Here is a 13,427-nt window from a genome sequence, read left to right on the forward strand (position 1 = left end):
GAGAGAGAGAGAGAGAGAGAGAGAGAGAGAGAGAGAGAGAGAGAGAGCGCTTTCTGTGTTGACCTGGCTGTCCTGGAACTTGCTGGCCTCAAACTCAGAGAATCTACCTACATCTGCCTATGAGTATTGGCCACAATAATATAACCCGGCCACAATAACTTCCTAACAAGGCATTTATTTTGTTTGGTTGCTTATTTGTCACAGGGTCTCTGTAACTCAGGATAGCCTCCAGCTCCCTTATTTAGCTGACGCTGGCCCTGGGCTCTTGAGTCCTCTTGCCTTAGCGTCCCAAATTCTAGAATACACTGCCATCCTTGGCAGCATTTTGCATCAGTCAAAGAAATATTACTTATGTCTAAAATGTTACAAAACTGTTTTGAGTAATACAAGCATAAGAGGAAAATTCCATACACGGACCCATGTAACAGGTTTTAGTAAAAATGCTAGCATATTCAAAATCTTGCATATGATCTTCAAGTCATAGACTAAAGTATAGATGAAACAGAAAACAGAATTCATGTTTTGGGGTCAGTGAGTAAACACACTTCCCTGCAAGTGATGACTGGACTTCAATTCCAGATCCCACAAAGGGAGGAAAAAACTGACTTTTGACCTCTGCAGATACACACACACACACACACACACACACACACACACACACACACACACAATGGGCAAACACACTGTGACTTCTCTGTCTTCTGTCCCATTCCTGTATCCTTGCTCTTGAACAGACATGACTCAGCATCCTAAAGTGATGTGTACAGTTGAGTTTGAACTTTTTTCTGTGCTCAGCAGCAAACACAAGATCTTGTACATCAGACAAACATCCTACATCTGACCATACCATATGTCTTCCGTTTCTGTGCCCAGTAATACAGAATTTTGTTCAATCATCCAGAATACACACACAGGCTTTCTGCTGTAGGAGTCAAGAGTGCACAGACCGACTCTGTACTCCAAGTTGCTGCTCTTTCCTTTTTTCGCAGGTGAAATGTCCCACCATGATGTTCTGGATGCTGCTTCCAAAGGGATAAGTATCATCCTTTGTGAACACAGCAACACTGAAAGAGGCTTCCTTTCTGATCTTCAAGAAATGCTAGGTGTTCACCTGGAGAATAAGATTAATATTATCTTGTCTGAGACAGACAAGGACCCTCTCCATGTGGTTTAAAATGCAAGGATGTCATGATGTAAGAAGCCCCAGATCACCTGGATTGAAACAGGACTGTGCAGGAACTGGTGTATCACCCTTCTGCAGAACTGTAATGGACTTCTCATTTCAGTTTGCTAATCTGGCTCAATAAATGTCATAGCTCATACAGTAAAACTGTATGTTAAAGAGTACATTAAAGACAAATCTTCCTGTAATTTTTGTTTTTGGTGGTGTAGGGATCAAACCTTATGTGTTTACCACTCTTGTTGGCAGCATGAACTTGGGAGAGTGGGGTCTAAAAATGAGGTGAACTGATGTCTCATGCGATAGCTAAGTTTATTCAAAGCATCAGACAATTTATACTCTGAGGGTTGAGCCACCTCATGTAGTGAAACCATGTTTTCCATAGAGGCTTATGAACAATAAGAACAGCCAGCTTCTATTTGCTTGTTCCACCTGGGAAGGGCACAAAAGCACATCCTAAGATAAATTACATATTTTTGAAAAAACTCTTGTTTTCGTAGAGTTTTTTCACAAACACTCAGAATTACCCCACAAGAGTATACTTGGACTATGTTCCAGCGCTATGAATGGAAGGCAAGTGTTCTACCACTGAGCTTCAAACTCCTCCTAAGAAATGGTGTTAAGTGTTCAAAATAGCCGGGCAGTGGTGGTGCACGCCTTTAATCCCAGCTCTTGGGAGGCAGAGGCAGGTGGATTTCTGAGTTCGAGGCCAGCCTGGTCTACAGAGTGAGTTCCAGGACAGCCAGGACTACACAGAGAAACCCTGTCTCAAAAAAAAAAAAAAGTGTTCAAAATATGACTATGATTATTACCCATTTCTGCAGTCACTGTACAAGCCAGACTCAGACACATACTGGGCTGGAGAGATGGCTCAGCAGTTAAGAGCACTGGCTGCCCTTCCAGAAGTCCGGAGTTCAATTCCCAGGCACCACATGGTGGCTCACAACCATCTGTAATGATATCTGATGCCCTCTTCTGGTGTGTCTGAAGACAGCTACAGTCTACTCATGTACATTAAATAAATCTTTAAAAAGACACATGCTCCATTTCTCTTATGAAGAACCTAGAATGTGTGTGTGTGTAGAAGCACACAGGTCATAAAACCAGAAAGGGATGCATGCGACAGGATGAGATTTTTAGGGAAAAAAAAAGAGGAAATGAGGGTGATGGGATGCACATGCTAGAAAGCATAGGGGTGCATGGATTGGGAAGGGATGCATGCGACAGGATGAGATTTTTAGGGAAAAAAAAAGAGGAAATGAGGGTGATGGGATGCACATGCTAGAAAGCATAGGGGCGCATGGATTGGGAGGGAACAGACGAGAACTGATACAGTGATTCTATGTATTCTATGTATTTGGAAATGCCATGAGTGAACCTGTTATCTTTGAATGCTAACCTAAAAATTAAAATAACAAAAGAGTTCCTCCAGTGAAGTTACACCTCCAGCCCAGAAACAAATTAGGCAGGAATTATAGCTTCAAGTCAGGTTGTAACTGCTATGCATGAAGAGACAGTGCAGCTCAGAGAAGGGAGTGAGTGTATAGTGATCTACCTAGGTATCCATTAGATTTGTATGATGCATTCAATCCTTTCAGATACTTCAAAACAGCCAGCTTACAAAAGGACTCTGCAAACTGCTTTCATTTATTAAACTATAAAGGGAACTGTAAAGATGTCATATTATATAATTAGATGTTTGTTTATACCGTAGGAGTTACACTAGACAGATTAAGCAAAAATGTAAAAAGTACATGGAATTGGGGAAATGTCTCAGTGGGTAAGAGTTTGGATCCCAGCACTCACGTAAAAAGCTGGGCATGGCTATGTGCCTGTAACACCAGTACTGGTGGCAAGACAGGCTCACTGGCAGCCCATCTGGCCTACAAGGAGGTCTGGTTCAGCGAGAGACATTGTCTCAAGGAAATAAGGCAGAAGGTGGTAGAAGACATTTTATTCAGCCTCTGTAGACACCCACAGTCACATGCCACACTCCACAAAAGCAAAGTGCAGACCAGCAGGTTTCATGTTACCAATGTGTATTTATTTATTTATTTATTACATGTTTGTTGTTTGTTTGAAATAAACAGCTTAGACTGGTCTAGAACTCACTACCTAGTCCAGGTCTTGAACTCATGTTTTCCTCCTGCCCCTGCCCTTCTTGATGTTGGGATTACAACAAATGTGAGCTCATGTCTTGTGTTTTAAAAGGAGAGAAGCAATCTGCCTGCCTCTGACTCCTCAGTGCTGGGATTAGAGGTGTGTGCCACCTATCCCTGTGAGCTTTTTTTTTTGGTTTTTCGATACAGGGTTTCTCTGTATAGTCCTGGCTGTCCTGGAACTCACTCGGTAGACCAGGCTGGCCTCAAACTCAGAAATCCGCCTGCCTCTGCCTCCCAAGTGCTGGGATTAAAGGTGTGCGCCACCACCACCCAACCCCTGTGAGCTATTTAAGAAAATAAAAAATGTCAATGTACAAGAATGATGAAATGTTTTTATTTTCTATTGTCCTGAAAACAATAAAATGTAAATCAGGTTTTTATTTCTTATTCTTAGCCTGGCTTCTCATTTGTATCAAGGTCCTGGTACAGATGCCAATTTTAAATATGCTTTCTAGATTAGACACATGACCTGCATATGCATATATCCCTTACACTCTTCCCGTATCTCACTTCAACAGTGTCTGCTGTCTTTAGTATGTGTAGCCTAAGGTCACAGGAGAAAGCTGGATCATCTGAGTCCACTGACACCTTTTATCATCATTTCAGAAAAGGCAGAAGGAGCACCTCCTTCCTCATCAGTTCTGTGAGAACTCTGTACTCCAAACTCTTTGTACTCTGAAGCAAGTGCACTTGTAGTAATTCAGCTCTGGAGTATTAAATTGCCCTCAAAAATTAGGGATACCATTCAGTATAAAATAATCCAAAAACCTCCAGATCCAAATAATCCCTGAGCACACTGTTCAACCAGCAAGAAGTCTTCAGAGAGGTAATAAATTAAAGGCACTTTTTTCCCCCAACTCAACGACCACTGCATAGTATTAGAGACAGTACACCAGCCAGGCTAATCAAAGTTCAAATTGACAATGTGCCTCTTCCATAGAACATCCTGTATGCTGGAGAGAATGATCTAATGTTGGATGTAAACCAGCATTCTTAGCAGAGGAGCAGCAGCTGGGGCACAGTGAGTCTTCCACATAGACGTTCAAGGGTAAGAGACAGCCTACGCCTCCTCCTCTTCCTTCTCCAAGAAATCGGTCAGTGTCCCGCTGTCAACAGGAATTAATAAATACTCTACACCATCAGCTCCCTACGAGAGAAAAGAACACTATATCTGTTAACCCTTGGAAGGGAGCTGTCTGGACCTTTCTATTGCAGGTTAAACCAACCAACCAACCAAACAAACAAAAACCCTGTATTTTAAATTTATACTTATTTGTTTATTTTGGGTTTTTCAAGACAGGGTTTCTCTGTGTAGCCCTGGCTGTCCTAGAACTTACTCTAGTCCAGGCTGGTCTCAAATTCAATGATCCACTTGCCTCTGCCTCCCAAGTGCACCAGCACTGCCCCACAGATTTTATTTTGTTTTGGTTTTATGAGACAGGATTTCTCTGTGTAGCTATGGCTGTCCTGGAACTTGCTCTGTAGTCTAGGCTGGCTTCTAACTCAGATACATTCACCCACCCTTGCTTCCCAAGTGCTGGGATCAAAGGCATGTGGCACCACTGCCCAGACGGATTTTATTTTTATGTAATATTTTTGATATCTAAATAAACATTTAAATACCTAAGTAGAAAATGAAGGCAAAGGGGACATGCCATGTCTACTTTAAACACTGAGATACTGTCGAGCACTTTATAACGGGAAAGTCTGGAGAGCAGGAGATGACGGTTTTCTTTACTGTGCTTTCTTTCAGGCATAGCTAACCTGACATCGTCATTTATAAAGTTCATACGTAGAACCATGCAACTGAGTTACAAACAGAGATCATGAAAGCCCCTCAAAATCTCCTGTTTTCAGTAAATTTACAGTGTGGACCAGATTCATTGTTATCTACAGGCTACATGTAGCTGGACACACCTGCTAGATCCTGCACCCCTTTCCCTTTCCAAACCTGACAGGGATTCTTCTGTCTGACTTCCCCCATTACAAGGTTCATCTTACTGACTTTTGTTGTGTTTTGAGACAAGGTCTCAATATGTAGCCTTGGCTGGCCTGGAACTCATGGAGATCTGCCTGCCTTTTGCTCCCCACTGCAGGAATTAAAGTGTGCCATGCCATACCCAGCCTTCAGCTTATTTGGAAGACATTCAAGAAGCTTTGACCTTAAAATATCCTTTAGAGCTTGAGAGATGGCTCAGCATTAAGAACTTCAACTGCACCAGTTCCGGAGGATCTGGGTTTGATTTCCAGCACCCACATGGCAGCTCACAACCGTCTACAACTCCAGTTCCAGGGGATCTAACACCCTCTTTTAGTTTCTACAGGCACTAGGCATGCATACATACATGGAGCAGATACATCTAAAACATGTATGCATACCGGGCAGTGGTGGCACACACCTTTAATCCCAGCACTTGGGAGGCAGAAACAGGTGGATTTCTGAGTTTGAGGCCAGCCTGGTCTACCGAGTGAGTTCCAGGACAGCCAGGGCTACACAAACAAACCCTGTCTCCAAAAAACAAAAAAAAAAAAAAAAAAAAAAAAAAGAAAGAGTTTGTTTGTTAGAATCTTTCCTCTTCCACCTCATCTTTCTAGAGTTGTCCATAATATGTCTTTCCTTTTCTCCAAGCAGGCCATGTGCCCGCTACCACTTCATCCCATATTTTTTTGTTTGTTTGTTTTTGTTTTTCGAGACAGAGTTTCTCTGTGTGGCCCTGGCTGTCCTGGAACTCACTCTGTAGACCAGGCTGGCCTTAAACTCAGAAATCCGCCTGCCTCTGCCTCCCAAGTGCTGGGATTAAAGGCGTGCGCCACCACTGCCTGGCATTCAACCCATATTCCAAATGGCAGATGCTTCCAGGCTATGGCTTCCCGGCCTCTCAGAAGCATCCAACACTCACTACAAAGTACCATCATTCTCCTGTCCCTTGGTTTCAGGAACACTGTTTCTTGTTTTGTTTCCTTTCTGGCTGGTTCACCTGCCCTTGTCTTTAGTACACAAGAAGCACTAACTCTCAGACCCAAGGCTCCAACAGCAGTCTTACCTTCTTCGTTCTTAAAAGTTTGTGGTCCCTAAATTCAGTTAACTGGGCTCGGAGTGTGAGATCACTGTTAACAAGGAATGCTTCCCGACACTGCTGGTAAAAATCTTGAAAAGAAAGTCCTGGAGAGATAAAAAGATGTATCTTAATCAGTATTTTGTTTGCTGGGATTTTTTTCTTCTAATTTTCTTTTCTTTCTATCTTTTTCCCCCCCTTCCCTGTTTTATTGTTTTAGACAGGGTCTCACTATGTAACTCATGCAAGCCTGGTGTGTCATGTAGACCAGGCTGGCCTGGAACTCACAGAGATCCACTTGCCTCCTGAGAACTGAGATGAAAGGTCTGGGCCACAATGACAAACATAATCAGTATTTTCCCTCCTTTAGTTTTTCAAGACAGGGTCCCTCTGTGTAGCCTTGGCTGTTCTGGAACTTGCTCTGAAGACTAGGCTGGCCCCAAACTAAATAGCATGTAACCTTGTGGGCAGTTTTAAGCAATACAAATTGACTTTTTAAAAAAATTTTTACTTTTTTTTTTAAACTTATTTACTTTACATCACTACCCACTTACCCTCTCCCACAATCCTTCCACCGTTCCCCCTCCCCTTCTCCGCTGAGCTGGTCCCCCCCCCAACCCTGAAACTTCAGGTTGCTGTGAAGCTAGGAGCGTCCTCTCCCACTGAGGCCAGATGAGGCAGCCCAGCTAGTAGAACATATCCCACGTACAAGAAATAGCTTTTGGGATAAACCCATTCCAGTTGTTTGGGACCTACATGACGGTCATACAAATTGACTTTTAAGGAAGGTAACTTAAAAAATGGATCACTAAAATTTTTGTACACATTAACACATTTTTGCCAAGGGGGTAACAAATAAGTTGCCCCATATATGGAAACTATGAAATTGCCAGATACACATCCATAGTTCCAGTAGTGTATGGAATTCTTTTTTTTTTAAAGATTTATTTATTTTATGTATATATGAGTACACCATTGCTCTCTTCAGACACACCAGAAGAGGGCATCGAATCCCATTACAGATGGTTGTGAGCCACCGTGTGGTTGCTGGGAACTGAACTCAGGACTCTGGCAGAGCAGTCGGTCCTCTTATCTGCTGAGCATCTCTCCAGCCCGTGCATGGGAATTACAATTCCTTTTAGCACAGAATCTATTGAGCAGCATCTATAAAGACACTGGACGGTGGCTACAGGTTTGGACAGACATACTCTCAGAGAAGCCAGCACTCTCTGCTGTGAGAAATGCAAGGCTCCCAAAAAACTCTACTACAGGGAACACAGGGGGACAGAAAGTCACATTAAGTATCACACATGTTGATACCGATGTAGGAAGGACTATCCTGGTTATCCAGCTGGAACTTCATAAGTAGCCTGAAAATCCCCCTACCAAAAAGAAAAAAAAATCAAATAAGATTCAATAAATATTCTGTGTAGTAAATATAAGTAAGAACATCAAACATTCAGCTCAGTGTCACTGCCTTTTGTTCCTTTCTCTAAGAAAACCACACCCTCACTGGAAAAGCTTTTCTATCTAGGAGATCTCTCTCTCTCTCTCTCTCTCTCTCTCTCTCCCTCTCTCTCTCTCTCTCTCTCTCTCTCAGACAGACAGACAGACAGACAGACAGACAGACAGACATTTTCTATAATAAAATCTGAGGCAGGTCTGCTGACACCTCTGTGGTCTCAGGCTGCTTGAGCACAGCTGCAGACTTCTATGCTGGGTGTGGCAGCACGGGCCTTTAGTCTCAGAAGCAAATCTCTGGGTTGTTTCAGGAAAGCCAGGCCAATACCCTGGGTTCCAGGGCAGTGAAGACCACACAGCTTGAGACCTTGTCTCACAGGTATCCAACCACACCACCAACCAAAAATCCTCTTGCTGAGCAGCAGCAGCCAGCACCCAGCTCATATGCACAAAAGAAATACAGCAAAAGTTCCAGGTTTCCTTTATATTCACAACATAGACATTTTTGTTCAGAAACATAAAAGTTGCCTGCATGCATATAAGCATGTATGTCATAGGCATGCCTGCTGGATTTCCCTGGAACAGAGGTTACTAATGGCTGGGAGTTGAAGACCAACAACAGTTTTACTTAAAACTCTGAGCCATCTCCCCAGCCCCTAACAATTTGATAAGAAAAAAACTATTCTAGGTTTACTGGTCAATTTCATAGGCTAATATAGAATACCCTGCCTACTGTATAATCCAGTATTGGTACCCGCTTTTATTATCTCTCCTAACCCTTTACAGCAAGCAGGTAGTCTTGTTTCTGTCCCAGTTACTGTTCATTATCAACCTGATACAGCCTAGACTTACTGAAAAGGGACTCCTAATTGAGGGAATTCTCCGATCACACTGTTCTGTAGGAACATCTGTGGGAGCAATTGCCTTTACTGGTAACTGATGGAGGAGGGCAAGCCTAGTGGGTGCCACCAACCTTAGGCAGGTGGAGCTGGGCTATAAGATACCTAAACATGAACCTGAGCAAGCAGCATCCTCCATGATTTCTGCCTGGGGTTCCTGCTTGAGTTCTTTCCCTGATTTCTCTTATGATGAACTGTGGCCCAGAAATGTAAGCCAAATAAATCCTTTCCTCCCAAGTGGCTTTTAATCGTGGTATTTAACAAAACAGCAGAATCAAAGTAAAGCAGTACCACTGATAATTCAGTAGTACATCCTCAAGTGTACAAAGTTTGTTTTGCCTTTTGAAGAGCTACGATTGAGGGCCTTGTACACTCAAAGCAGGTGCTACACCACTGGTCCCCACTCCCAGTCCTTAAATATACACATTACTTATTTTCTTAGTGGTTCTGAGAGTCTAACTCAGGAAATTTAGCATGCTAGTCAAGCACTTGACCACAGAGCCACATCTGCAGCCCTAAGTGTGTGTGTGTGTGTGTGTGTGTAGGGATACATGTCTTTATATATACTATTTTACTTGTAGTTTTCATTCTTACCTTGCATTGGGAGTAAGGCTTCGTAAGACATGAATCAGAGAATTAAGTGGTAGAGATCCAGACTGTTTAACCAGAAGGGAATTCTCATAGGAGGTTTCTTCAGTATAAGGACTGTATGTGGTAGTTTCATACCAAAGCCAATTATAAAGACTCTGCTTTGCATGATCCCACACTACAGAACATGATCAAAGCAAAGAATTACAAATTACTGTCAGACAGTCATGTTACATGAGATTTCACTGCAGCAAAGAATGAAGAAACATTAAGAGAAAGTGCCCAAAGGCTGGTAATGCAGCTCAGGGGTAAAGCACATGTTTCAAGTAGACAAGGTTCTGGGTTTACACCTTATACGTATTAAAAGAAAAAAAATCATCAAATATTTCATTTTGCCACTTCCTTATATAAATCTATAACTCACAATCTGCATCCTCTGTCAATCAATATCTTAATCTTTTTATTTGGTTTTGAGACAAGGTCTCACTATGTAGCCCAGGTTAGTTTCATATCCACAGTCCTCTTGCCTCAGCCTCACAAGTGCCAGGGTTACAAGTGTGAGCTACCTTACTTGGATAACATTTGAAGCTTTAATTGTACCTTAAATACAGCACCATCAGCAATTCCTTCAAAAACTTAATAAGGCAGCTGGGTATACTGGCACACATCTTTAATCCCAGCAGTGGAACTCTGTGAGTTCAAGACCAGCCTGGTCTACATACTTTAAAAATATAAAGTAAAACTTAATAAGGAGGCTGAAGAGATGGCTCGGTGGTTAAGAATGCTTATTCTTGCAGAGGACCCATGTTCAATTCTCAGTACACATGTGATAGTTCACAATCATCTATAATTTTAGTTTCAGGGGATAAGATGCCCACGGGCCTCTGGGGTACATAAACTCACACAAGCAAAATATATATAAATAAAATAAACAAATGAATCTTTAAAACTTAATGATTTAACCTGTTTTATTGTTATCATAGCATCTTTAAATATATAAGATGATCGTTGGGACAGCAGGAAGAGTAGGATGGAACCAGAATAACAGCCCGACACTTCCTCATATGACTCATATGCAAATGGTGTGCACTCTTATAGCCAACAATTACTGTTTAAATCAAACGGAGACCACCTTTTTGACAAGTTGAAAGTTTACTGAAGAAACAATAAGGAAATTCTATAAGACTCAAGGATGGAAGTTTCTCAAGAAGAGACAGTAACAAGAAACTTACTGAGAGGAGCATTGAGGTGGTCAATAGATGCTATGAGATACACGTTATGTAATGACGACAACTGTCCAAGAATTTGCTGGCTATTGTCTCCTCTTAACATTTGGCTATCCAAATTGTGGATAAGAAGGAAGAGTTCTAAAGAAGAATCTAAAAGAAAAAGGAATTCAACTATTATTTTCAGTGAGGATTGTAACATCTTTAGCACATACAATGCGTAGGTATTAAAGTATATGTCAAAGTAAGGTGCTAAGTAAGCACCTTATAAATGAGCAACAAGGGCTGGAGAGATGGCTCAGCAGTTAAGAGCACTGACTGCTCTTCCAGAGGTCCTGAGTTCAATTCTCAGCAACCACATAGTGGTTCACAACCATCTGTAATGGGATCTGATGCCCTCTTCTGGTGTGTCTGAAGAGAGCTACAGTGTACTCATATATATAAAATAAATACTCTTTTAAAAAAATAATTCAACAATATCTAGAGCTGGGGAGATGGCACAGGTGATAAATTGCTTGCTGTTCAAACATGAAGACCTGAGTCCAACCCTTAGCACATTAAAATACAAAAAGTAAACACAAAAATTTGTCATCCCAGGAACTGCCTAGCCAAATTCTTAGCTCAGTGTTATAGTGAGAGTCCAAATATACTCTCTCTCTTATACACACACACACACACACACACACACACACACACACACACACACAAACACAGGAGGAGGGGAGGGAGATGGATTAAGGAAGACACTCCATGTCTTGGACTCCATGAGACTCTTGTCAAGACATGGAGTGTCTTCCTTAATCCTTCCTTAATAATAAAATTATTCTGAAGTAAAAAGGCCATGTAGAGTTAAGAGGTGTAATTCCTTTCAGCTAGGTGAAATTCATAGAATAAATTAGTGTAATAGGAAAGACAAGTTATTTTAAAGAAATCTAAATTGGCACTGATTAGAGTATCCATATTAAAAGAATCTTCATCTTTCTGTCTAAAATACTTAAATACAGAGACGCAGTATGTAACTTCACACTAAATGCTACAGATGAAGTACTTAGTGTTACCTTCTTTAAATCTGTTTATTATCCAGTCTCGCTGATCCAGAACACTTTGGAAAGTACCCACGTGACTGAGGACATCTTCAGTTATAGAGTTCAGGATCTATATCACAGAAGGGCAAAAGTACCATATCAACTGCAACTTACTCTGTCACATTCAATAATACAACTAGCAAATTAATCTTTTTTCATAAATTAAAAATGACTTTGAGGTTCTCACAAAGTTTAAAAGGCACTTAAACTCTAATGGGTGGGCTGGAGAGAGGGCTCAACTGTTAAGAGCACTGGCTGCTCTTCCAGAGGTCCTGAGTTCAATTTTCAGTCACCACATGATGGCTCACAGCCATCTGTAATGGGATCTGATGCCCTCTTCTGGCATGCAGGTGTACATGCAGATTGAACACTTATGTATATAAAACAAATAAATCTCAAAAAAAAAAAAAAGGACAACAACTAAAAAAAAATTTCCACTGGGTATTTAAGTATATCTAATTATTTTTGGTTGGAGTTTTTTGTTTTGTTTTGTTTTTTCAAGACAGGGTTTCTCTATGTAGCCCTGGCTGTCCTGGAACTCACTCTATAAACCAGGCTGGCCTCAAACTTAGAAATTCGACTGTCTCTGCCTCCCAAGTGCTGGGATTAAAGGCGTGCACCACCATTGCCTGGCTTGGTTGGAGTTTTTTAATACTTAAGATAAAAATTACTCAAAATAACCAAAGAAAAAGTGGTATGTGTGGGTGGGTGGTAATGGCGGTTGGTGTGGTAGGGGACCAACCATGAATGTGACCAAAAAAAAAAAAAATGACAACACTAGGGGATATTACATTGGATAATATCCAATATCACATAAGATATGGAATGAACAATGTGAGAGGGCAGGAAAATCGTAAAACCAGAGCTGGATGGTGGTGGTACATGCTTTTAATCTCAGCACCCCGGAGGTAGATCTCTGAGTTCAAGGCCAGCCTGTTCTACAAAGTGAGCTCGAGGACAGCCAGGACTACACAAAGAAACCCTGTCTTGAAAAACAAAACAAAAATCACTAGTAAAGAAACATCATCGAACCATAAATGTGAGCCAGGAGTGGTGGGGTACACCAGCATACTGGAGGCAAAGGCAGGCAGATCTCTGTAAAATGATGGCTAGCTTGGTCTCCATAGAGAGTTTCAGCCTGGTCTATACAGAGAAAACCTGTCTCAATAACTAAAAGAAAAAAGGTGTGTGGTGTGCATGTGTGTGTGCGTGTGTGTGTGTGTGGTGGGGGACCAACTATGAATGTGTCAAAAGAAACAATAACATTAAGAATACTAAAAAGGGGATATTACATTGGATAACATCCAATATCCAAAACCTTGATATAATTCTCAGATGATAATCATTTGAAGTAACAACGGTCTATGATAAACATACTATAAAACTATATACTATCATTATACTTTATTTGTATATCATAATGATACACAACTACAATAAAATGATAGATTCTGTAAGCTTGTTCTTAGCTGTTCCACTGGTAACCTGGTGTAGTAAATGAAGGCAACATTTCCCTAAGGCTTCAGACAAGTCAATTTCTTCGTGACTGTGTTGGCTAGTTTAATGCCAATCTGACATAGTGAAAGTCATCTAAGAGAAGGGAACCTCAATTAACAAAATGCCTCCTTAAGACCCAGTTATAGTCAAGCCTATAAGGCATTTTCCTAATTACCTACTGATGGGGAGGGCCCAGTCCACTGTGGGTGGTGTCATCTTTGGGCTGGTGGTCCTAGGTTCTATAAGAAAGCAGGCTGAGCAAGTCAGAAAGTG

General features: G+C 41.4%; 2 protein-coding genes across 2 annotated transcripts in view; one reads left to right on the forward strand and one right to left on the reverse strand.

Annotated features, from left to right (window-relative positions):
- Nucleotides 1-1,371, forward strand: part of Nif3l1 (NGG1 interacting factor 3 like 1) — a 13,671-nt gene extending 12,300 nt beyond the window's left edge. Inside the window, exon 6 of the mRNA XM_028765823.1 lies at nt 990-1,371. Within this exon, the coding sequence (XP_028621656.1) occupies nt 990-1,174 (185 nt within the window). The 3' untranslated portion in view covers nt 1,175-1,371. The remainder of the gene's footprint in view (nt 1-989) is intronic.
- A 2,277-nt stretch (nt 1,372-3,648) lies between these two features.
- The window catches only part of Orc2 (origin recognition complex subunit 2), a 40,139-nt gene continuing 30,360 nt past the window's right edge, over nt 3,649-13,427 (reverse strand). Inside the window, exons 13-18 of the mRNA XM_028765777.1 lie at nt 11,631-11,727; nt 10,579-10,725; nt 9,353-9,524; nt 7,719-7,780; nt 6,387-6,505; nt 3,649-4,489 (exon numbers count right to left, since the gene is read on the reverse strand). Of these exons, the coding sequence (XP_028621610.1) occupies nt 4,403-4,489; nt 6,387-6,505; nt 7,719-7,780; nt 9,353-9,524; nt 10,579-10,725; nt 11,631-11,727 (684 nt within the window). The 3' untranslated portion in view covers nt 3,649-4,402. The remainder of the gene's footprint in view (nt 4,490-6,386; nt 6,506-7,718; nt 7,781-9,352; nt 9,525-10,578; nt 10,726-11,630; nt 11,728-13,427) is intronic.

The sequence above is a fragment of the Grammomys surdaster genome, unplaced genomic scaffold (genome assembly GCF_004785775.1).
Source record: "Grammomys surdaster isolate TR1022 unplaced genomic scaffold, NIH_TR_1.0 165, whole genome shotgun sequence".
NCBI classification, from domain to species: domain Eukaryota; kingdom Metazoa; phylum Chordata; class Mammalia; order Rodentia; family Muridae; genus Grammomys; species Grammomys surdaster.